The 25,796-nt window shown below is 38.9% G+C and overlaps 1 protein-coding gene across 4 annotated transcripts in view; it reads right to left on the minus strand.

Annotated features, from left to right (window-relative positions):
• Positions 1-8,549: 8,549 nt before the first annotated feature.
• The window catches only part of LOC105467607 (fibronectin leucine rich transmembrane protein 2), a 105,926-nt gene continuing 88,679 nt past the window's right edge, over positions 8,550-25,796 (minus strand). For all 4 annotated transcript variants that reach the window (XM_011717325.3, XM_011717326.3, XM_011717327.3 and 1 more), the window contains exon 2: positions 8,550-24,284. In XM_011717325.3, the coding sequence (XP_011715627.1) occupies positions 21,924-23,906 (1,983 nt within the window). In that variant the 5' untranslated portion in view covers positions 23,907-24,284 and the 3' untranslated portion in view covers positions 8,550-21,923. The remainder of the gene's footprint in view (positions 24,285-25,796) is intronic.

Below are 25,796 nucleotides of genomic sequence, written 5' to 3' on the forward strand. Positions count from 1 at the left end.
GTTGTTGAATGTATATGTTACCAACGTCTTTGCTAGCATAAACTTCTCATTCGTGAAGTCATTGAGCAAGACATGGGGAGGGTGGCTGGGAAAAGAGACAGCTGACATTCATATGATAGATCACCTTATCTACTGAATCACTGAAAGATTCCTCAACTAGGGAGGTCTTCTGAAAAGAAATTACATGTGGCATGAATATTCTCATAGGTTCTGCCACTCATGAACAGTCCTTAATATGCATTTCTTCCCTAAGTCTCCTTATTACCAATCATCCAAATTGTATCCATGCTTAGTGAAACTTTTGTTTCCAAGCAGAGTGAACAAATAGATGTACCATTCAAAGACCTGCTACTTGGAAGTTTCCTCTTCTCTATAGTTTCTCTGAGAAGCAGGTATAGGTTGAAGAAAAGGTGGCAATTCAGCAGTAAAAATTTATGTGGGAGGGTGAACACCTGCTCAAGCAACAAATGGAGCACTCAGTGAATCATATATACACACACACATGCATATATACATATATACATATATGTATACACATATATACACATGCACACATATATACATATGTATACATATACATACATGTGTGTATATATATATAATTTTTACCTGATGTAGAAGTTCTGCTGCCCAAGCTCAACTTTATGGTTGGTTGATCAAAACACATGATTATAATTGCAGTTGCATGACTACCCGGGATCCAGTGGCCAACAGTTTAGCCTCTTTCGGCACCATTTCTATTAGTATAAGACAAGAACTGTCCCTGACAAGGAGATTTATAATCCAAGAAACAAGATGTGATTTTGCTTCAGAACCACAGAGGTCTACACTCTTAATTTCCTACCAGATTGGCAAGGTTTTTACAAACTGCATGACCATCTGCCTGAAACAGTTTACGCACCGTTGAATTTGCTGAATCATTGTAACCAAGTAGCAAAGGCAGCAGCTTGGATCACAGCCTGTAAAAGCTAGAGAGTCTACTCTTCCTCAGGAACAAACCAAATTCACAGCTTTAGGGAATACTAAGTATTGAATCAAAAGTATCAAAGCAGCACATCTAAAACTAGTATATGTTGCCTTCAAACATCCAGGGAGCCCATCAAGAACAGGCCCAATTTCTTTGGAAAGGGTTTCCAGACATGCCCGACTAAACTGCCAGAAATTTGCAAAACGTGGCATGTCCCTGAGTTTTATTGAAAAATTTCTCCTACCTTCTTGAATGCATGTGAATTACTGAGCTTTCTAGGATATCTTTTCCTTCCAGTTCTTCCACTTCAGTCACATGATGTTATTAAGCTGTAGACAATCTCCGGTATAAGACAATCAAAGTCACTGGGAGTAATTCGTGATATCTCCATGGGCCATGTTAATGAAGGTGAAAGCAGACTATTATAATGTTCTTTGCCTACTGAGATAAAAAGAAAGAAATTTCTAAATTGATAGTTGCATTGGAGATACCATAACTCAGCTGAATTTGTTTCAGTAGAAACCATATCTTCCACAACAGTAGCAACTGGAATTACCACCTGAGTAAACTTACATCAATTGTATATTCTCCAAAACATAGCCAACTTCTTCAGAGATTTTTAAAAAAGCAAGTTAAATGAGGATATCTTAGAAATATCCACTGCTGCACCTTGAATCTGGGAATTATGTGAGTGTTAATGATACTATATTGTGCTAATTAGTCTGGCTTCAATTGCCCAAACCTGCGTCTTTCCTTCATTTGTACAATTCAGGTACAACTTAAGTTGGCTGAACATCTATATTATTCATGAAGCTATAATGAGCAATTATCCATTCTTGAAAACAGGTGAAACCCAGTTTCCTACTACTATACCTTGGATGGTTATAATAAAAACCACATCCATTCTGCTGCAACTGGAGTAAATGTTGTCATTTGTTCTCTGTCACTCCAGGATTCCATCAACCCCACTTAAACAGGGAGCAGATTGTGTGGGCAGCATCTATACTTTCATCTCTCTCTAAGAGAGGAGTGTCCTCATCAATGCATTAATGAATGCCTTAGTTAAACACCCTCTGGCCGGGTGCGATTGCTCACACCTGTAACCCAGCACTTTGGGAGGCTGAGGCGGGTGGATCACCTGAGGTCAGGAGTTTGAGAGCAGCTTGACCAGCACGGTGAAACTCCATCTCTACTAAAAATACAAAAATTAGCCAGGCGTGTTGGCCCACACCTGTAGTCCCAGCTACTCGGGAGACTGAGGCAGGAGAATCGCTCGAACCCAGGAGATGGAGGTTGCAGTGAGCTGAGATCATGCCACCGCACTCCAGACTGGGTGACAGAGAGAGACCCTGTACCCTCTGAACTCTCTGATGAGATGTTTTTAGACATTAAAGTGAATCACATCATGGGTCACTCCAATGTCCATATCTCCCTGTTATGGACTGTATATTTATGTGCCCCTAAATTTCTTTTCTATTTTATTTTATTTTATTTTATTTTATTTTATTTTATTTTATTTTATTTTTGAGATGGAGTCTCGCTCTGTCGCCCAGGCTGGAGTGCAGTGGCTGGATCTCAGCTCACTGCAAGCTCCATCTCCCGGGTTCACGCCATTCTCCTGCCTCAGCCTCCCGAGTAGCCTGGACTACAGGCACCCGCCACATCGCCCGGCTAGTTTTTTGTATTTTTTAGTAGAGACGGGGTTTCACCGTGTTAGCCAGGATGGTCTGGATCTCCTGACCTCGTGATCCTCCTGTCTCGGCCTCCCAAAGTGCTGGGATTACAGTCTTGAGCCACCGCGCCCGGCAATTTCGTACGTTGACATCCTTGCCTCGAGAGGAATAGTGTTTGAAGATGAGGCCTACGGGAGGTAATTAATCCATAAGCATGGAGTCCTCATGATGAGATTAATGACCTAATAAAAAGAGACAGGAGAGAGCCTTCTGAAGGCAATTGTTTACAACTTAAGAAGAGGAGCATCACCAGACACCAGATCTGCAGGCACCTTGATCTTCAACTTCACAGCCTCAAGAATTAGAAGTAATAAATGTTTATTGTTTAAGCCACTCATTCTATGATATTTTTGTCACAGCAGTCCAAACTGACTAATATACACCCTACATTTCAGATTCTACAGTATGCCAAGGCCCTGGTACATGTACTCATATTGGCTAATATGGCCCAATCTGTTTATGATTTTTCCTACCTGGGGTACCTCCTTTTGAGTCTGCTGCCATACATAGTCCGCAGATTTCTCCTTATAAAAAAATAACAAACCATTGCCATTTTTTGTTGTTATTTAACCTTTTCTTCCCAGTTTATACTTCATATTTAAGCCCTACTGAGACACTGGGAACCAACACTAATTCTAGACCTGGAGGCGGTGATGTGACCAGAACAAGCTATTTTACATTAGTTACCTTAGGTGAGTTAGTTCTCCCCACAAAGGCAGAATCAACCTTATATAACAAAGATGAAGGAGTTCTATGGCAAAGAAGGCTCACCGGACTTACTTGGGGGTTCAGTATAGTCAAAATAATTTAAACCTACCTAACATTCCCTTTATAATGCTCTGGGTTTCTGATATTTCTCACTCAATGCCCTAATTTTCACAGGGAAGACCTGGTGCGGGTGTGATTCAACTGAAATTATATTTCAGCAATAAACAAGATGAGACTGTGTGCCATTTTTTCTCTCTCTCTCTCTCTCTCTCTTTTTTTTTTTTTTTTTTTTTTTTTTGGTCAACAGCAACCTTGAAACTATAAGACATAAAATAATGTGGGACATAATCATAGATGCTCCTTGGACCTCTGACTTGCCTTGAGCCGAGTATTTAAAACTCTGAATTTGTTTTTTTCTTTCTATACATGCTTCAGCCTACCTCACAATTATCATTCTCATCATAAAATTCTGATGCAATCAAGTTGGCCGCCAAAGCCTTGGCTTTAATAGGCTCTTCATTCAGGTGATCTCAGGTAATAATTTCAGTTGCTGACTTTTTTTCTTGTTGTAAGTCAAAAGATTATCAGTGACCCATTATGCATGAATAGGACTGTCTCTTCTTTCAAATTCAGCCAGTTTAGGTAACCAATATCCAATGTATACCCTTAGGTAAGTAGACCCTACCATCAGTTTTAGTATAAATACTTAATCCAACAAGATAAAATGCAGGAAACAGAAATTATTCCAGTTATTCAAAGCAGGAGAGGTGTTTAATATAAGTATTAGGTGTGCACAAAATCAGTGAACGAATTGGACAGGGGAGGAGGATAAATCAGGAACTACCTCTTAAATTGTTGCATCCAAGGACATACCACTGTAGCCTTTATCCAGAAACCAGGTCTCTCCTCCTACTATTAATATCACCCCTGACTTCACTGAAGGTAGTGACTAGACACTAAAACACTGATTATGGGCACCGTGCCTGACTGCTTCTTGGGCCCATGACTGACATTAGTAAGAAGACAGCCTCCACTTCACCTCCACCTTGAAAATTTTGCACACGTGCCTGTCATTGGTAGAACCTAATTGATACGTAGAATCCAAATATAAAGGAGTCCAGCAAATGTGATCGATTCTGTCCAGAAAGGAAGATACATAGAAGGAATTGGGAATAATGAATACCATTAAGCCATACCCAGGGAAAAAGCTGACCCTCACAGCTTTCCACCCTGGTGTTAAATACCATGCTCTCTCCTTTAGTCTTTGGAGGCCGTTAGGTTTTTAAAGTCCTTCCTTATTGTTAGTTTTCACTTTCGTGGGTTTTCGCAGAAATAAGTCATAGACTAAATACTTTGTGGATGGGATTAGAGTAATTGCCACCCATATTATGGAGAACTGCACTAGATGTAGTACATGCTTTCTATACATTTTAACTCATTAAGTACTTACACCAAATCTATGAGGAAATTATGGCTACAGTTTAAGCCACTTGCCCAAGGTCACAGGGAGGAAAGGCCAGAAGAAAGTGAGGTCAGGATTTTCGTGTAGGCAATTCAACTGTGCTGCTGAAAAGCCTAAGGTGGGATCTGTATTTTAGAAATATTTGTGTACACCAATTCTCTCAGGCGATTTAAGAGAGGAATAGGAGGCAGTTTCTAATGATGTGTTTGCCATACTATGTGGCCTATGTTCTACTCAGGGGGATCAAATCTCTTTGCAGAGATCCTCGACTCTAACAGCAAAGACTGAGCCTGACCAGTGAGAATTTAGCACATGTATGGAATATTCACAAAGCATATTTATTCAATAGCAAAAAATTTATGACAGCAAGTGGTTCTATCATGGCAGAGATCTTGATGAGAGAACTTAGTCATTATTATTATTATTAAATAATTCTGTGTCTCCTAATTTGCTTCTGGCTCCCAGAAGTCTCCCAGTGGCTTTCCTATGAATTAAACAATTAAAGAAAGCCTCTCAAGATATTTAATACTTGCTATGTATATTGTAGTGACCAAACTTTACTTCCCAAGGAAAGCTTGGTCACAATCTGCATTAAACACTAATAATTGCATGATTCTAAATGTAGTCAGCAGTTTGGAAGGGTCATTACTCCACTGATTGCCTTACTGCCCTGATAAAATATAGTTTTGGAAATAAAGTATTCAGGTTGGCCATTTCCAAATTTCCTTTGCTTTATCTGCAGAACGAACCACCACAAGCTCACAGCAGAGTCCACACTAGTCAAGCAGTTAGATAATAACAACTGTTAAGAATTTCTGCTAGTGAAAGCACTATGGTGAGTTGAGGGAAAACAGCCTGATTTGAAATCCTAATCCCGGTGTTTCAAAGCTCATACCACCACTTATTGTAAGAGCTTAGCCAGTCCTTTCTGGGGGCTTCAGTGTTTCCATCTTTAAAATGGGCGATGCACATAATAATAGCAATAGTCTATAAATATAAATTCTACTAACACACACTCTAATTTTAGCCAAACTCATGAGAGGAAATTCAGCAGCTATCCAAGAAGATTGAGACAAATCAATCATTGCTACCATCATTTGGGCTCGTTAAAAAGTAGCAGATAATGGACACAAGTCTCAGAATGACTGGTGGGGCCCCTTCTACTTGCATTATAGAAAGTAAATGTGGTTCCTTGAATGCCTAACGGCCTTTAATACTCATCCTCTTTTTGCGCATCCCAGTAAACTACTTTCAAGAAAAGCTGCTTATTTTAAAATCATAAATCACTTCACAAAGAGAATTCAATTCTCTTTTACTCCTGTCAAGATTTTGTCAACTTAACCAGAAGGCATGCTCATAAACAACTTGCCATCTGGTTAACTGAATTTGTCAAGGAGAAGGAAACAGGACCACAGTGAATGAGAGTCATCACTTCCCCAGCTTCCAGTCAATCACTGAGAAAATCTGTGGGATCCTACAGGTATCCTTAAAATAACTGGATCGTGAGAAAACATTGTTACAGAATAGAGACTGCCTGCTTCAGAAATTTTTTTGGTTTCAGTTTAGTTTTTATCTATGCACAAGAGACGACACTTATCCTAATGCACCAGTCGTTGTGATTGTCATTTTCTTGGACATTTTTATTTTCAGATAGAGTTGATAAACTTGGTTTCACTGGGCTTCATTCAAAGAATTGATTGTTAGCTAACTTTTGTTTGCTTTTTTGCACTGTATGTTTTTTAATCTTTTATTTTTAGCATATACCAAGGTTATTTGACAGTCATAAGAGAAGGGGAAAAAATTCAGCCCTGGTTAATCAAAATAGATTTGCAGACATACAGCAAACTCTGGGCCTCATATATGTTCAAGTGCGTCATTTAAATTCATGGAATTGGAACAGTCAGTGGTTATAACACGAATTAATGTTACTGTGCTCTGCTCAATAAGTACAGAAATCCCTTGGGCCCAGCCTCACACCTTCACATAATTACAGTTCTATTGTTGGAGGAATTCAAGACAGCCTTAAGAAGAAGTGTGAAGTAGGCTGTAGCAGGTTGGGTTCCCAAGGAAACAGATTCTGAGACAGAGCAGCACACGAGAGGCTTACTTGGGAGGGTTTTTGCAACTGACACCTGTGGAAGGTTAGGAAGAACCAGGACTGGTAGAGGGAGAGGTAAAGCCATGATGAAATCTCAAGGGAAAACTAAACTGAGCCTGCAGCCCATCAGAGCAGATCTGAGCTGGAGTAAGATGTCTAAGACTTCCTACCCCAATATCTATCAGTCATCAGGAAGTGTTGCCTGGAGAAAAAGACAGAACCATGGGAAATCACTCTCTTCAGCCTGGACAACAGGCAAGGGGCTAACAGCAAGGCTCTCTGCCAATAGAACCAGATCACTTCCAAGAATGCCAACCACACAGGCAAACCTTGCTCTCCCCGGTGGCGTCTGTCCATCGTAATGGCCCATGCTCCAAACTCTTCCATTTCTCCTTTCTCTGTCCACTCTCAGTTGTCCTTTATCCCATTCTCTACTGGTAACTGTTACATTTAGCAGAAGCCACCTAGTCCCAGCTTCCATCATAATGGTTACTAAACATTTCACTTCTTGAAAATCTAGGTAATGTGTATACATTTTGGTAGTGATGCCTGGTATCAAAAGAATGAGGATAATGGTAGGCATTTCAAGCGTAGTAGAGGATGGTGGAGCAGAGTAAGGACAAGAGAGAATTTAAATTCCCTTTAAGTGACACCACTATATGGTTTCATATAATTAACCCTATTATTACCACCGGTGGGTGATTACAACATGAAAAATTTGCAAGAGTATGTCCCCTGCCAGCTTTTCCAGAGACATCCACAGAAGCTGCAGAGGAAGCTATTATGTTTCAAATCTTCCTTTAAGACAAATGATAGATGAACCTACCCAAAGAATATGACAGGAATGGTGGGTCCACCCTCAAAGCTACATCACTCCTGATCACACGAGAAGGCACCTTTCTCTGTCTGAGATATTCATGGAAGAACAGACTGGAGGAAGTTTGCTGTCAGTGCAGGAGCATGGAAAATCACTTACTTCTACCAGGAGTGACAGACAATTGTGGAAAGAAAGAATATTGAATGGAATTAATGTAACAAAGCAACTGTATATACTAGACACTGTGCTAGTAACTTGAAATGAGTCCTCACGCCAACACTATGGTAGGTATTTTTGTTATACCTTTTAAAAAATATGAAACCAAACATTAAAGAGGTAAAGTTGTTTGACTAGAGAACACAGCTGGCAAGTGAATGAGTCAATATTTAAACGCCAAAGCTAATGCTTTTCCTACCACGTCTATGGCATGGTGATTCTTAATGAGTTTTAATTACTGCGGTTTAACTTTCTAATACTTACAGAGATAATATTTTCAACTACTTGTTAATGCTTTTAATAACTTCTTGGTCTAGATGAAAATTTTTTTATAATTTATAAATTACACTTGATTAGTTAAATTTGTACCCATGCCAGAAATGATTTGTACGTGTAAAATGTGTTTACATTTATCTCCACAAAACATGTTTGTTTTTCCCTAAAAATGTATGTCACACCACTATTTACTTGCCCACTTTGACTATTGTTTTGTAAAACGTGGTTTTTGTTTTTGTTTTTGTTTTGTTTTGCCTGTTAGAATGTTAGTCTCCTTTTTTTTTTTTTTTTTTTTTTTTTGACATGAAGTCTTGCTCTGTTGCACAGGCTGGAATTCAGTGGCATGATCTCAGCTCACTGCAACCTCCGCCTCCTACATTCAAGCAATTCTGCTGCCACAGCCTCCCGAGTAGCTGGGATTACAGGCGCCTGCCACCATGCCCAGCTAATTTTTGTATTTTTAGTAAAGGCCGGCTTTCACCATGTTGGCCAGGCTAGTCTCAAACTCCTGATCTCAAATAATTCACCCACCTCAGCCTCCAAAAGTGCTGGGATTACAGGCGTGAGCCACCGCACCCGGCCAAGAATGTTCATAATTTCGTATAAATATTTTATTTGCCTTTCTTTTTCTTTTCCTGAAGATGGTTCGTTGCTTACTTTTCAGTTTATACTGGCTTTTTAAAACAGATTTCCTTTGGAGTAATTCTTTCAATGGTGACAGCTGTATTTACTGAAATAAAATGTTTCAAACATGTCTCTGGAAGTTTGAAGTTCTGTCACTTTAGAAAATTAGTTAAGGTTAATAAGAATATGATTTTTTTTTTTCCACAGATGACTTCACCTTTGATTTTCCTACATTTAAGCAATGTTAGTGATGTTCTTTAAACTGCCAGGCAGATTTTCAATGTTTGCGATACAAATACCGTTAAATACTTTTATTATATTTACTTTGATAAATTTTTTAAAAAATACTATTTTAGTCCTTTATAGAGGTAGCATAGTATTTAATACTAACTTTATAAAAATAATTATTTTACTAATTTAGTTGCATTTTATTAAATTCCCTTTACAGAATTAATGAACTTTTAAAGATTTCATAACAAAGAACTAATTAATGAGAATCATAAATAACAGCTTATGAAAGAATAGATAATGATACCTCAATCTGAGTCCCAAGGACCACTTTCCAATTACACAATTACATCCATTAATTTAAAATATCAGTCATTAGACTATTATCAATTATTGGAAATGTGTATTATATAAATATTATATAACATCTTTAATAAAGCCATGTTGATTGTATTCAGGTGTATGATGTGATGAAACAGAGCTAGTGTTCAGTGGCAGATATTCTTAGGAAACCACTTTAAAGACTAAAAATTTTTAAATTAACATTCCATCGTTACCTGCTAAGTAGTGGTTTTATAAAAGTATTGAAGGTCCGGGAAAGAATAATTTCCTAATTATTCTAAAAACTTGTCATCTTTCTTTTTTTAAACCATAATTGTACATTTGTTCAAGATTCAGATAAAAGTGGCAGGGGTCAGGGTTAAAATCTGTTCTACTCCATCAAAAATAAACCACATTTATTATTTAATATTTTCTAGCTATTCTTATAACTCCTTTTCTGTCAAATATTAGGGTTTAATAGCTGTTACATAAAGGCTTGAAAACATAAAATATTTAATATTTTAAGAAACTTTTTTATACAATTTGTATTGTAGGACACTGTATCTTTGATAATTTTTACTGAAATAGAGTATTTTATAAATAGTCTATTCAGTAATATAGTTTGCATTTCCTTGTTTTGAGGGAGAAGTGATTGAACTAATGAGTTCTGTTTTTACTCCCTTTCTATTCATTCATTTCTATTCATTTGTAATTTTTCAGTCATAATGCATTTTAATATATGCCAACCACTGAAGTGAAGACAACATAAATTATCTCATCAAATCCTTAAAAGTATTAGTACCTAATTTCGTATATGAGGAAACTGAGGCTTAGGGACATTAAATAATATCACACAGATACAAAGTCGCAGTTCTTTGTGATTCTGTAACTCCTGCTTTTAATGGTTATGCAGGTTGCTTCCCAAACATAACAAGTTTAAGTTTATTTTAACTAATAGAAACATGTTAGTCTTTATACTCAAGTCAATGAAACTGAGTGTTTATGTTTGCTCTATCTATCCTATACACATCTTCCTGAATTTTAAAAGAACACAGAACACAAATCAGTCCAATGAACTAAATCTAAACTACATAGAAAATGAACAAGCATAAAACAGAATTTAAGGTCCAAAATAACCTGGGAGATCAACTAAATTCCTGTGCTTTTGACTATAAGAAACAAGCCAGAGAGAGAAGTGGTCTTACCCAAGATATAAAGGGGGTTTGAGTTATTGTAGCCCAGTTTTTGCACACTAATTCCATATATTTTCAGAAAGCAACTGATATTCATTGAGCATTTTATATGTGTCTGGTACTGTGCAGTATGGTTACTGTTGAGGTGAGTATTGTTATTAACCCATGTACAGATGAGAAAAATTGAAGCATAAACAGGCCGAAGAACCAAGGTAAGTATGAGCCAGGGTTTCAGTTTAGCTGTAGACAGCACTGGACTCAGAATTTAAAAGATTCATCATGTTTGCGTAATATAGCTTCCCATCCAATACGCTACGGTCTTAGAGACACTGTCGCTCTCTATTAGATATAACTGGCCTCCATTACAAAACAGCTCACCTCCTGCTTCTTCCTTACTTCGGATACACTAGTAAAGCATGCTGTATTCCAACTAATGAGGGCAGATAATTGTAAAATATTTAACAATAGGATAGCTGAGGCCTACCAATCAAGACAGACACTGGTCCAAACAGAATAGAGATTAGCAGTAGGCCACAGGAATGCCAGTACCCATTGACACTTGCCAAATAACTGTCCTGAAACCAATTAAATCATGCAGTCAAGGACTGAGAAAGTGTATTTCCCCCATCATCAAATATCTGAACTTCTGCATTTATTGAGCAAGGAAAGACATAAATAGAAAGGAAAATAATGCTGATACAGACCAGAGTGAGTGAATTGCTTTGAGACTATTAACTACCACAAAGTGTACAGAAAGAAAATAACATGACCCAGCTGAAGAGGATGCATGCCTGATAATAACAAACAGATTACAAACTTAATAATGATATCGCTTGTGAAAAGTAACTGCATGACAGGTGGTAGACGATTGCATCTGCATTGCAGAGACATTAAAATGTTCTTCCATTTGACTGCTACCATCCCCACTATCAGCAAACCAAGTGTGGATTTAGATGCCGTAATTGGTGGTGTACTAGAATCATAAAACTGTGTCTTACTTAAAACTATAGATTTCTGAAACAGAACATCAGAAATGTATTACTTTTTTTTTTTTTTTTTTTTTTTTTAGACAGGGTCTTGCTCAGTTGCCTAAGCTAGAGTGCAGTGGCACAATCAGAGCTCAATGTCACCTTGATCTCCTGGGCTCAAGTGACCCTCCTGCTTCAGCCTCCCAAGTAGCTGGGATTATAGGCACATGCCACCACACCTGGGCTAATTTTATTTTATTTTATTTTTATAGAGATGGGTTCTCACTGCATTGCCCAGGCTGGTCTGGAAATTCTGACCTCAAGCAATCCTCCCATCTTGGCCTCCCAAAGTGCTGTGATTATAGGCATGAGCCACTGTGCTCAGCTTATCTTGATTTTGTCTTTAGCATTTTGATTTCCAATGCCTTCTGAATGCTTGTTCCTGGGGCTCTTTTGACACCCACATATTCTGAATTAATTTTCAGCAATAACCACACTTACGTGTACTCTACCAGATAGAATATATGCTACATCATAAAGAAGTCTGTTCTCTTTCTGTTCAACAATGTTGTTCAATGATCCCACTCACCACGAGAAAAAAGGCCTGCCATGGTTGCGCGTTAGCCCATGGCACTTCATCTTCTCAACTATTTCCCCCAGAAAGAATAGAAAATAATGAAAACCTTCCTGACAGACTCATCTTTACAATGGCTGTGGAAATTATTGAGTGTTATGAGGAATTCTGTGTGCTAATTACCTTTAAATAGATCATCTCTACATGTAATTCTGATCTTAATACTCAAGAAATTTGGTTTTCATCATAAAAAGGTGGCAATTTGTCACCATGTGCTTGTGAATTACATCTGCATGAAAATAACATGTCAATAATATGTCATTTATTCAATGTATACTCAGTACCAGATACTGTGTCAACTACTATACATGCCTTTAATTCTGACAACCACCATATGTGTTAGACACCATCGTCTCCATTTTAGGAAAATTACACTGATAACCATAAAGTGCAAGTTATTGCCAAGGTCAGTTGGCAGGTCAGTGGTTGAAGCAGGATTCCAAAATAAGTCAGCTTGATTTCAAACTGATGTCTTAATAACTACCACTCTCCACTCCCTTCTTCTTTAGGAGCATATCATTTCTAGGAAAGACTATTTATTCTCATGGCAATAACCAAGATAACACGACATGAACCTTTAAATGATATATGCTATATTTTTATATGGGATATGACATAGTGAATAATGACTGTCTCTTTCGATTTTGCTGATAAAAAAAAAATCTCTCTCTCTGCTTTTCACATGCAAAGAATTCATTTTGACTAGCAAACTGTCAAAATGTTTAACTTGGTGTCTACTTGTGCTTTGTGGACTTTTCATGATGGTGATATTTTGTTGCAAGGTGATTTTTTTTTTTTTTTTTTTTTATGAGTCTCACTCTGTCTCCAGGTTGCAGTGCAATGGCACGATCTCAGCTCACTGCAACCTCCGCCACCTGGGTTCAAGCAGTTCTCCTGCCTCAGCCTCCTGAGTAGCTGGGACTACAGGCATGCACCACCAAGCCCGGCTAATTTTTTGTAGTTTTAGTAGAGATGGGGTTTCACCATGTTGGCCAGGATGGTCTCCATTTCTTGACGTTGTGATCTGCCCACCTCGACCTCCCAAAGTGCTGGGATTACAAGCATGAGCCACCGTGCCTGGCCTTAAGGTGATTTTTAAAGATACCTTTTTGTATGCTTTTCTGTAAGCTGATTCAGTTTTGAGTTTGTCTGCAATATATAAAAAAGATATTCTTGGCCTGGCACAGTGGCTCACACCTGTAATCCCAGCACTTTGGAAGGCCTAGATGGGCATATCACCTGAGGTCAGGAGTTCGAGACCAGCCTGACCAACACGGCAAAACCCGTCTCTACTAAAAGTACAAAAAATTAGTCTGGCATGGTGGCGCACGCCTATAGTCCCAGTTACTCAGGAGGCTGAGGCAGGAGAATCACTTGAACCCAGGAGGCAGAGGTTGCAGTGAGCCAAGATCGTGCCACTGCACTCCTGCCTGGTGAGAGAGTGAGATTTCAACTCAAAAAAAGAAAAATAAAAAGATGTTATTCAAGTCATTTTAATTGTTCTCTCAGCATACCCTGTGAATGTAGACATATACTGATTTCATCTAAAGCTTTCAAATCAGATGCATGGCCACCAAATAATCATAAAAACATTTCTTTTAAAAATGTTAATGAGGAATCAAGAGATTTTAAAGAAAATATATATGTTTGTTTTTTCTTGTAAAATGCATACTGTGGTGTTTGAGCAAGGCTAATGTCGCATAAGTCAGAACTCTGCAGCTCTTTCTGGGGCTTAAAAAAAAGCCATCTGGCCATAAGCTACTGACAGAGTGGCTCTTCCCCTGTAGCTGGGCACCTACCAGGGCCTGGGCATGGCTCTCAATGCTGGATGACGTACAACAATTTACAGAATACATTCTCTCTCTCTCTCCAGGGACCCTAGTGTATAGGCATGAAGCAGACTCACAAAAAATTGCAATATATAGGTGCTAAAAATAAAAGTATTTTAAAGTTGTATTAACTGCACAAAGGGGTCAGATAATTGGCAGGTGTGATTCCAGCAGCTTTGGAAGAGAGGAATTTGACTGGCATCTTAAAGGATAAATATATCATCAGGCAAAGGGGAATGTCATAGGATGAAAGACCTTCAGCAAATATACAGTGGTCTGAAGGAGCTTGAGATCCCAGGAAGATAAACTGAAAGCATTTTGTTTGCTCATGTCATTCATATGTATATATACACACACACACATATATATATGGACACACATATATATACACACACACATATATATGTAATCTACAGCATGTAATGGAGGAGACAATATTGGTAAGGAATGTTGGAGCAACGTGCAGTAGGACACATATGTCACACAAAGAGTTTGAATTCTATCTTGCAAGCAATAAAAATGCATATTTTGCAAGCACTACAGTACCATTCCTTATAGATTATGATTACCATTTGTCCTTCAATGTGTTGGAAAGGCTAAATTAGAAAAAGACTAAAGGAAGGGTGTTAACCAAGTCAGAGTCGGGGAACCGAGAGGAGAAAACAGTTGAGACCTCTCTAGTGCTGGAACTAGCAGAATCCTAGGCTGATTATTTAAATACAGCGGTGTGAGTGCTCAAAGAAAGCAAAGAGGCAGAAAGAGTCCAGGCCCAGAAAGAGTGTTAAAAACCAGCAGCTTCCCAGAAAGACTTTTGATGTGCAAAATCTAACTCTCCTGGAAAACATTCTTATTCAGTACCAGAACTTACTAGGCCTCCGTAAATATTTGCTGAATGAAATCAAAACCAAACCAACAAAGGCCCATCCTATCCCAACTAGGGAGTTTAGAAGACTTTCTGAGCCAGCATAGTTTTATATTAAGAAAAGAGTGACCCAATACGGAGGTTTATTATGTCATTGAAATAATAAGAATTCCCCTAAGGATATATTGAGGTTTTCGTCTAGTTTAGACTTCATATCAAAACAAAACAAAACAAAAATAGACAGGTATGATCACCAGTTGGTATGTGTGTGCTAAAATGACATATAGTTTGGGGTATTACCATTAAAAACTTTTGTATCCTTAACTTTCAGCAGAGCCAATGAAAATAAAGCTTATATAATATCCCCTAAAGCACACATTTTTATCTATGTTATGGAAAAAAAATAAGAGCATAAATTCAGAAGCCAGTTTACTAATGCCCTAATAGATTGTGACATATGTGCTTTTTCAGCGGAATCTACAAAATACTTAGAGCAACATCTCAAGTATGAAACAAATTCATTACTAAAAATAACCCAACTCAAGACCTTTTAACGGCTCTTTGAGCTCACCCTATGGGTATAGACATATCTTGATTCCATCTGAAACTTTCAAATCTGATAAGTGTGCAGCCATCAAATAATCACAAAAAGAATTTTTATAAAAAGTAGGAATGGATGACCAAGGGCTTTAAAAGACAGGAATTTTGAGGTTTCTAAAATTTTCCCTTGATTTGCCATAATAATATATGCATCCACTGAGAAGTTGTGATAGCTCCATCATGAAAAATCTGACAGCCAGTCAGTCTCAAGGATGGTCAATTTATTAAGAGGCAGGAAAACAATTAAGAGTCCATAGAGTCATGCTCAGGGGTAATTCCTGACTCTGCCATTTATAGGATTTGTAGCTATAGACTAATCACTTAATTACTCTTGAAGCTAAGTTTTAAGATCTAAAAATTAAAATAATGCACCTTACAGGGTTATTTTAAAGACAAAATGCAAACATATGTTATCACACAGTTTGCACAAGGTCTTACATAAACAAAGGTTGTTAGCAATTGTCAGCTGTCATTATTACTCCTTTAGATTGATTTCCATTGAGATGCTCAATAAAAATTTAAACGGCTGCATGTGTAATCACCAAATACAATTTCAAAGTTTTCAAATACTTTTTGGAAACTTGAAAATTTAATTCAAATTAAGTTCTGACTTTATCAATGTACTCTCTCATTGCTGCATCTATTAAAAACCAAGAACATCTAACATATGACAGGTGCATCAACCTTACCAACAGGTGGAAACATCTCTTTTGTCACCTTAGATGTTCTGTCAGTTTAACGAAGTAGTATAAAGTAATTACACAGTCTCTGAGACACTGGAATGCATGAGAAAAAGTGTTTATTACCTGATCTGTGAGTTCCTTAATGGCTCCCAGACCTTTTTCTCTGAATCCCCAGAAGACCCTAACATAGTGCTATACAAAGGAGATGAATAGTAAATATATCAGATGAAGAGATTTCTTCAGGGACACAGTGAGGGAGATGTGCCTGATTTGGCTAAGAACGCATTTCATTATTCTGTGAGGCCTCCGAACTCAGCCTAGTGTTTGGAACAGAGTAGGAAGACACTAATAAATTACTTTTGAATGAACGGTATTTTTTCACTAATGGTTTAGTCTGCACAGAATAAGGTCTGTAACTCTTGGCAAATCAAGAATAGCATGGATGTTACTTTACATTAATTCCCCAAACGTAATAGGAATTACCTGTTAGCACTGTCTTTCATAGTCGATGTTCCAACAGAGATTCTACAAACAGGTAATACTAGTTAACTGAAATGTCACGTTTCCTGATTCAATCTCTGTCAAATACATTATTAATAAAATGGCCAAGAGGGATTAGCAAAAAGGGGTTCTGAAAAATCGTAAGACTAATCAGAACAGAACTTGAGCATGGACTTACATTTCCATGAGTGCCTACTGAAAGGATGGATGGATGTGCTATAAACTCTGAAGCAGAAAAGTACTATGAGAATTCTTAAAGAAAACTGACATTTAAAAACAACAGTGTGGCTGGGCATGGTGTCCTATGCCTGTAATCCCAGCACTTTGGGTGATCGAGGCGAGATGATTGCTTGCATCCAGGAGTTTGAGACCAGCCTGGGCAACATGGTGACACCTTGTTTAAACAAAATTAAAAAATAAAAAATAAAGCCAATAGCATCTATTTTGAATAGAGGAAAAGACTATTCTGATAAGTACAATGTCATTCTCTATATCCTAAACAACATAGATTTCACCAATATGAAATAAGATGCTCTTGTGTATGTGTGTATTCATAGGAACACACAATTTAGTTAGGAAATTTCAAAGAACGTGAGGATTTCATATAAACTCCTCACACAAAAAGGATCAACTGGCCTTTAGAAATGCAAGTCATCTTCATGATAGGAGAATACAAAAATCCTATTACTTCCTTTATTCCTGCCCTCCTGCATCATTTATTCTACATTAACAGCACAAGTATTGACTACATCCCAATGAACTTACTCAGATAAACACAATGTGGTTTTCTTTTAAAATAAGACTTTACTGAATATATCAACAAGGTACTGTATAGTGTAGAGTGAAGTTTGTCATTAACAAAGTGTGCGACATGGTAGGTCTCAGAGGATGTGTGATGCAGAATCTTCCAGCCCCTTGTCAGAGAGAACACACTAAAGAGAAACCAGAAGCAAATCAGCATATGGTTCAAACAATAACAAATCATCAGGTCAACTTTCAGTGAATATACACTAGTCCTATGAGGCACACACAGTTGGCAATGCCTTCACCTTGCCTTAAACGGTTATAAATCTTACATTCCAGGGACACCTTTACAAATGCCCTCGTGTGTGTGTGTGTGTGTGTCCACGCATGTGCATGTTTGATATTAATTTTAAAATGCTTGTTGCGATGGCCTTCCTTTGTGCTCTTCTGGTGGGTGTGTAGCTAGAAAACAAAAAACTATAGTAAGAAAATCTGATTTGTTATAACAACGGTACCAGAGATGTACAAAACTCTTTCTCCACAGTGACAAGCATTCCCCATTGCTGGTAACTGTCTTTTGACCCTGCTGAAGAAATCAGAGAAGGATGTAGGTTATGCCTTCTTAGCATTCGTATTTTGACTTTAGAAAGAGCATCAGGCAAGGTTCGACAAGACCAAGAAAAAGACCAAGAACTGTTTTGTTCTGTGTAAGTATCTTTTTTCCATTTGGGGCACTGTTTTCTGCTTTGCTTTCCCCTGCAGCTGGAATGGTAAATCGTGAGCAAAACTGCTATTCTCATGTTCTAAAGTAAAACGTAATGTCTCCTTGTTATAGGTTAGAGAAAAATGCTATAAGCAAAGATGGCAATGGAAATTAACCACTTCACTTTTCAAGAGCTGCGATGGCCTCTGCAGCTGAGGTCCGGCGATCAAGTGAAGCATCCATTCCCTGTGGACTACAATATTGCCTCGTGTTCTGAATGGATGCTTCGATCACAGCATGAAGTTGTCCTCCCTGGTGGGGAAGTTCTGATTTGTTTGAAATGACTAAGACTATTATGATAGGTGCTAGTAGAAAATGAAGTTGTAATATGAGCTACTTCATTAATACTTTTTACCAGACAGGTCACATTATAGGCTTTGTTTGTAACCTCAGGGAGAATATCTAATATATTTTCAACGAACATCCAGATAATTAGAAACTGCATTCTTTCTCACAGGGGAGAATGTTTTCCATTTGATACACAAGGAAAATAGGCAGGGGATACAATCCTCGTAGCTGCCTGCGATTGTCCCATGCCGTGGGCTGCTAATTGCATCTGATGGTGTTTGAGGGTAGCCCAGAGTCTCTCTATAATCAAACATATCTCCCCAAACAAGCAGGTATTAACAACTACCCTGGCTATAGATAACTGTCAATATATCCTTGTGATCATGACTATGCCACTTCCTTTTCAATGTCTTCTGTACAGTGACAGTTACCGAGCTCTGAATGGGATCAGATTCTATCTGAATCACCTTATTTGGCCAGGCAGCATCAAGCTCTTTATTGGCCAGCGAGCATGGATTTTTTTCCATGGTCTTGGCCTGTACTCTCAACCTTGACTCTTGACTAATCATCTCAAAATACATCATAATTACAGCAAGAGAGGCCCAAACACAAAGCAGGTATTTCTGCAAAAATACATTCCCATGACTAAAAATGCCAATCAATGTAGAATCCCCAGGGACAGTTGTTTGGCTATTTTCATAAGACACATTAGACATCACAGATTCCATCATGTGCTTTCTATCCTGGTGTAGGTGAGGCTGCAACAAATGGGAGACGGATTTTAATCTTAGCAGTCTTTGTCATGTTGTACACAAGATGAAAATAAAGCCTGTTACTAGGTTCAATCTCTTCAGGAACACCTCCAGCAAAAGGGACCCCGTTAGACCACCTTAAGCATTGCACGTGACTGTCTCCAATGTACTACTTAAGCCCCAAATAATTCTGTGAACTCCATAAGAAATGACAGGAACCTCTTCATCCTTGTTTTTCCTGGCCCAAAGCGATTTCAGCGGCCAGAAATCCCACTGGGGGGTTAAACACACAATATACATAAATGAGAATGACTATTTGGTGAATAACAGAAATAAAAACCCTCAGAAGTCAAAGTACCATCATTTGAATGCACAATTTTATCTACACAGCCAAGGGGAAGAGGACAGTAGAAGGGAATTACCCAGCTAAGTACACAAAGCCCCCATGTCATTGTCTCGACTTTAGATGTCTTAGTGCTACACTGATCACCTTCACACTCTTTTCCCTTCACTGCGTGGACCTAACTTTAAAAAAAGCAACAGCCAAAACCCTCTAGCTAATAGACTAAAATGGAAAGCAGAGTCACTTTAGAATTAATTTAAATTAATTCATAGCTAAGTTCAGCTCTACTGACTGCACAGTTTCAATTCTTGTGTCTAACATACAGCCGCAGTTATATTTTCTGCTTATTCTGAGGGAGAAGGGAGATTAAAACATATAAGTTGGGCTATATTATTAAAGAAAATAAAGCTCTTACTATAAAGAAAAAGTTGCATAGCATTTTATACCTAAACTTTTACAAAGAAGACACATCACAGTTTTATTTTGCTGAGAGAGAGCAAGTAAGATGATGGTGACATTTACTTCATGGGTCCTTATAATAATGGCCAGTGGTAAAAGAAATATGCATCACAGAGTGAAATGTTTAAATTTGATTTTAAAAAGTTTTTTTTCCAAGGGAGTAGTTTTTGATAATGTATGTGATCCATAGCCCTTCTCTGTCTAAGGACGGCAAAGATTAAACTATGTGTTTTATGAAGATGTTGCCTCAAAAGTATCTAGAATTAAGCAAGGACATCCCTCTCTTTTCTATGCCCTGCTCTGCCAGGATTAGGGGAATAAGCCTTCACTCTCTGACTTGTTTGTTTTTCATGCGTTGTCCTGCTAACAGAAGATTGATGATCCCTCCGCAACTGCCAAAGTAGAGGAACATCCACGACGGAAAAGGAACAAATAAAATTTCAAAAGTGGAACAGGATCAAAGTCAGTACAAGGTGGAAACCAGGTGTCGCTTTTTAAAAAATTAATTATTTTGGCCAGCTTTGATGTGTCCTTACAGAATTATTAGCAGTGAAAATTAGTATGCATTTAAAAATGTATAAGTACATATGGATATTTTGTGCAGCCAAGACTGGCATCCATAATTTTCCTTGAAATACTGAGGAGAGGGAGAAAAACGAAGGTGTTATAAACAACTAATTATGAAAATATATGGGAGATGATTGGAAGACAAGAATTTGCAAGGGGATAAAAGATATTACTTCAAGCTATTTCAACATGATACTAACAAAGTCAGCTGACATAACAGAACCACTGACCAGTTGTTTTTGTCTAAATAGCAGTAAGGGTAATTTTTAAATAAGTCATTGTTGTATTTTCAAAACATTGATCACCTGTTGGTCTAAATATCATGTTGACATAGCCTCAGTGAATCTACCCAAATAATTCTCATTATCAAAAATAATTCCATTCAATATAATTCTTCCCTTAATTTTATTAGCCTCTTCTAAAAAATTATTCTAGAATATATCTCTGTTGAATGTGATTCAACCTGACATACGATTTGAACAGTAACACTTTTAAAGGGAGTTTTCTTGCTACAACATCAGACCGGTCCCTGAAGATGACTGAAATCAGACTCAAGTCTCTAACTCTGTTATCACTTAGGACCAGGGAAGCATGAAGAGTGATTTTTAAGTTCCCAGTCGGAAAGCCAACCCCTGCATTTTCAGGTCTTTTCAAATCTCATCTCAATTTTCTTGATTCTGTCAGGCCGGGTTAACTTATCTCACGGGAACTAGCTTCCTTCTGGTGCTTGCAGCATTTCCCGCACTGGGTCAAATCAGGGTAACTACCTCCATTCTTACATTACAGAATTTTTTTTACCTGTCTTCCAGACCTGGAGGTATAGGAATAGTGTGAAACTCTCTGGGCCATTTCTTGTTTCACCCATATTATTCCTCTTACCCTGATGAGTCCATTTAATCTGCCCTTTCATCTGACCACCAGGAATTTATTCTGACAGCTTCAACAGCGAAGTGGTTGATGTGTATCCTAAGGAAGAATCACTCGTTCTTTTTGCCTTGGCATTGGGTTCTCATTGTACAACCCTGTACAGTACTTCAGCAACTATTTTTTTTTTAAGTTTTAAAAAGCAAAGAGTTACAAAACTGTTTGTAATTAACTTGAAATAGAAAAGATAGCACTTTTTTAAAATCCCATTATATAGTACACCGTATAAATTACAGAGTATTCAAATGCACAAATGCATCTGTGTAACATTTATCAAATGTAATCTGCGTGTCTTTACATGCACACACGAGTGTGTTCTCAAGAGTCTAACTGTCCGCCTTGATAACGCTGGGCCTCTGGCTGTCACGTATGGCAGTGCTCTAGGTCTGGCACGCTGCTGTTGCAGTATCGCATGTTGTTGGGGATATGGCAGTCTGTGTAATTAATGCCCCCATTTGGGGTGTAAATGGGCTGCAGTCTGAAATCTCCTTTAAGGAGCTGATCGTTATTTAAGGAGACGATCTGAAAACTGGTTTCTGTCATCTCCAGGATGGAGTTGTCCTTCTTGGTGCCTGCCTCGCAATAATCATCTTTCCGCCGGCCCCGGTTGTATTTCCACTTCTGGGAGGTGTAGCGCCCCTTTTTGTGCATGTGCCAGCAAAAGACGCTGAGCAAGACCATGAGCACAAATATCACCGCGCCCCCGATCAAGCCGGCCAGCAGAAAGGGGGAGCCCATGCTGTGGGACGTCGTCTGCTCATGACTGGATGCTGTGTTGCTGCCGTTGTTCAGATAGGAGGCGTGAGTGGTGGCCTCTGAACAAATGGTGTCTTCTACCGCGCGGTAGTTAAAAGCATCCAGTGGCACTAAACAAATCCGATAGGTGGATCGGGGCTCTAGGTTAACCAGGCTCAGGTGTTGCTTCTCACCGCTGACTATGCGCTCCTGAACGATGCCCCCTACTAAACTGTGGCCCATTTTCACCCATGTGAGTTTGTATGCCATCACGGTGAAGAGAGAGAGCCAGCTGACTTGAATGGAAGTATCATTCACAAAATGGATAGAGAGCTGGATCCGTTCAGAAATAGGTGGGGTCACTCTTTCTCTGCCATCCCAGTCAGGAATCGTGGGAAGTTTCGATGTGGTAGGAGTTGGAGGCGTGTGGCTTCTGCTAGGGTTTGGAATAGAGAGGGTGGGAGGCTGAGTGGTCGGAGAAGCTGTACTTGGGGCTGGGGTGAAGAGAGGCAGGCCGGGGGTGGTGGTGGGACAGGACAAAAGATTCATATTTAATTCCCTGACGGCCATCCCCCGGACTTGTTCAGGACCTTGGCACATGAAACCCCGCACGTTGAGAGATGAAGGGATGTATTTGAGCCATTCCGTGACCCATTTGATACTGCAGTCACAAAACCAAGGGTTATTCCGCGCAGTGAGCTGCTTCAGGTTGGAGAGATTATCAAACACCCCTTGAGTCAGCATCCGCAGTTGGTTGTTGGATATATCCAGCCGTTCCAGCTTACGCAGATTTGAGAAGGCTGTCAAAGGAATGTGGTTTATCTGGTTGTCCTGCAAATAGAGCCTGATCAGGTGTGTACCTGGGAGATCGGGAGGAGGGTGGGACAGCGAATTACGGACGATTGAAAATTCCTTGAGCTTGGTGAGATGGCTGAAGGTCCCGTCGGCGATACCCTTGTTGGTCAGGAGGTTCCCGTCCACAATAAGACGCTCCAAGCTCGTGAGATTCTGGAAGGCCATGTCGGATATGACAGCAATTCGATTTTCATCCACCCTCAGCTCTTGCAAGTCCACAGGAAGCCCCACAGGCACACTGCTCAGGTGATTCTTAGACAAAAACAACAATTTGAGGCTAATGGCCTCCCGGAAGGCCCCGTCTTCCACCCCCACTGTGGATATGGAGTTGTCATCCAGGTGCAGCTCTTCAAGCTTTAAGAGCTGGGCAAGAGCAGCCCGTGAAATGGTCTGAATATTGTTTTCCTGCAAATGGAGAACTCTGACATTCTTGGGAAGGTTCATGGGGAATTCGTCCAGTTGGTTGCCGTACAGGTAGACCGTGTGCACCGACTGTACATTGTGCAGTTCTGCAGGAAATCCAGCATTATTAATTTGGTTGTTGTGGAGGTAGAGTACGGTTACGCCCTCCGGGATCCCAAGAGGCACTGAGGTCAAGCTTCGCTCGTTACAGTACACAAAGTTCCTGTCGCAGCGGCACACACTAGGGCACGCCAGGAGTTTGGACACCTGTGAGTAGAGCCCCAGGGAAATGATAAGCCAAGACTTCAGGAAAAAAGCCCCATGGCTGGGCCACTTTGTGGTCTGTAGGCCCATTTCTGAAGTACAGAAATAAAATACAATGTAGTGGGAAAAAGAAAAAGAAAAAAAAAAATAAAGAGATAGCAAAATCAAAATGACTGGACCGGGTTCTGCGGAAGTCCAGAACTCTAGCTAGAGGGAACGTCCTGAAGGCGTATGGTAAAATAATCTCCCTGCTGTCTTGGGTCTTATCAGCCTGTGTTGCCCTCTTTGCTGCTGTCCTCCATGTGCAAAAAATTCAACAGGGAGAATTTTTCCACACTGGCAACAGGTGATGGCAAGTTATCAGCCGTGTCAACACAAACCCAAGTGGGCAGGCCGAACTCTCTTCTTTTGTAGGTCAAGCCAGCCTTGGTTAGCCTACGAACTTCTTGGTTAAGCTCAATCTGCAATCTGTTGTAGGAAAGAAAAGAGGAAATGGTCAGTTAAGGGCAGTAATGAAAAAAGTGCCAATATAACCCTGAGCCTTTGAAAAACAATGAGATTGGAATGAAATGTTGAGAGGCCAGTGTTGGCATTAAGTGGAATTTCAAATAACAGTAACTTAGTTGAAAAGGTATTCAAGAAATAATACAGTATCTTCAAAAGGACATCATGCTGTTACTTGTCACCATCAACCATCGTATTGTGAATTTAACAACCCAATCAGTACCTTCTCTTTTATCTATTCTTCATCTATTTGCATATCCAAACACTTAATTACAACAGGCACAGTGCTGAATCCACTCAATCAGTTAATGATAATTATCTACAAATCCCAGTGGTCATAGACTTGTTTCAAGGTAGAGGTGATGACTGACAGCTAGCAAAAGTGAAGGGGAAAATGTGAAGCCCTGCATAGTTATATATTTAAAAATGCAAAATGGAGACTAATAAAGTCACTTAAAAAGATGCATCCTTACTGAAAAATTATTCCAAATGCATTACATTTCCAAATACATTTACTATATAGGAACTTTCATATACGATGTTATAAAAAAGCTGTAGCTGAATTAGTTGCCATTTCCTTTTAAAATGTATTTTAAAACTCTGATACAAAAACTTACTCAGGCTTAACGGAAAATTTTAGAGAATAAAATATACAGAATATAGTATGAAGGTGATAAAGATTATTCATTATATTATCACCCAGAGATAACTGATCGATTTGCTTACTTTCCTTTTTTCTATACATATACTTAACAAAATTGGAATCATTATTTATTTTTCTTTTTGTTACCTAACATACGTCATGACCACATAATTTAAAAAAATCGAATCATTCAAAGAAAAAAAATTCAAAGAAAAAATTTTTCAAAGGAAAAAAAAAGTAGTACAAACGTAGTGAACAGAAGCATGTATGAGGGCAGAGACTTTTTTCTTTTCCACTTCTTGTCTCCCTTCCTCTTTATCTTCCTCCAAAATAGCATGCACTCAGTCACCGAGGAGAATGACTAAGCTCCAGGGTACAAAACATCTCCACTTATCGCCTCCTTCGGGATCTCTAGGTCCAGATGAGATATACCATTGTGATCCCTCGAAGAGTTGCCAAGCTCGCGACTAGGGGTAAATTATTTTTCAACACCATCACCTTCTTTCTGTCTGTGCTTTCCTGCTTTTATTAGAGGTCTTTTAGTAAATTTTGAAATGACAGAAGACACAGTTGAGGAAGTCAAGGCAATCCACAGATAGTAATCATGCCTTCTTGCTCCAGAAAGTATTCCATCTGTTTTTAGATTAGAGAGGTAAAGAAGTTAATTGAAAGGTGCCAGATTTGATTTCCCTACAAAATCAGCTAACATGATAGGACATGGCAAACTGCGAGTCTCTTAATTCTCAGGCATACAAGGAGATTGAAAGAACTTACATCTAAAAGCACAGAGGAACTACTTGAAATTGTTCCCTTAGCTATCTTTAGAAATATAA

The sequence above is a fragment of the Macaca nemestrina genome, chromosome 7, assembly GCF_043159975.1.
Source record: "Macaca nemestrina isolate mMacNem1 chromosome 7, mMacNem.hap1, whole genome shotgun sequence".
NCBI lineage: Eukaryota > Metazoa > Chordata > Mammalia > Primates > Cercopithecidae > Macaca > Macaca nemestrina.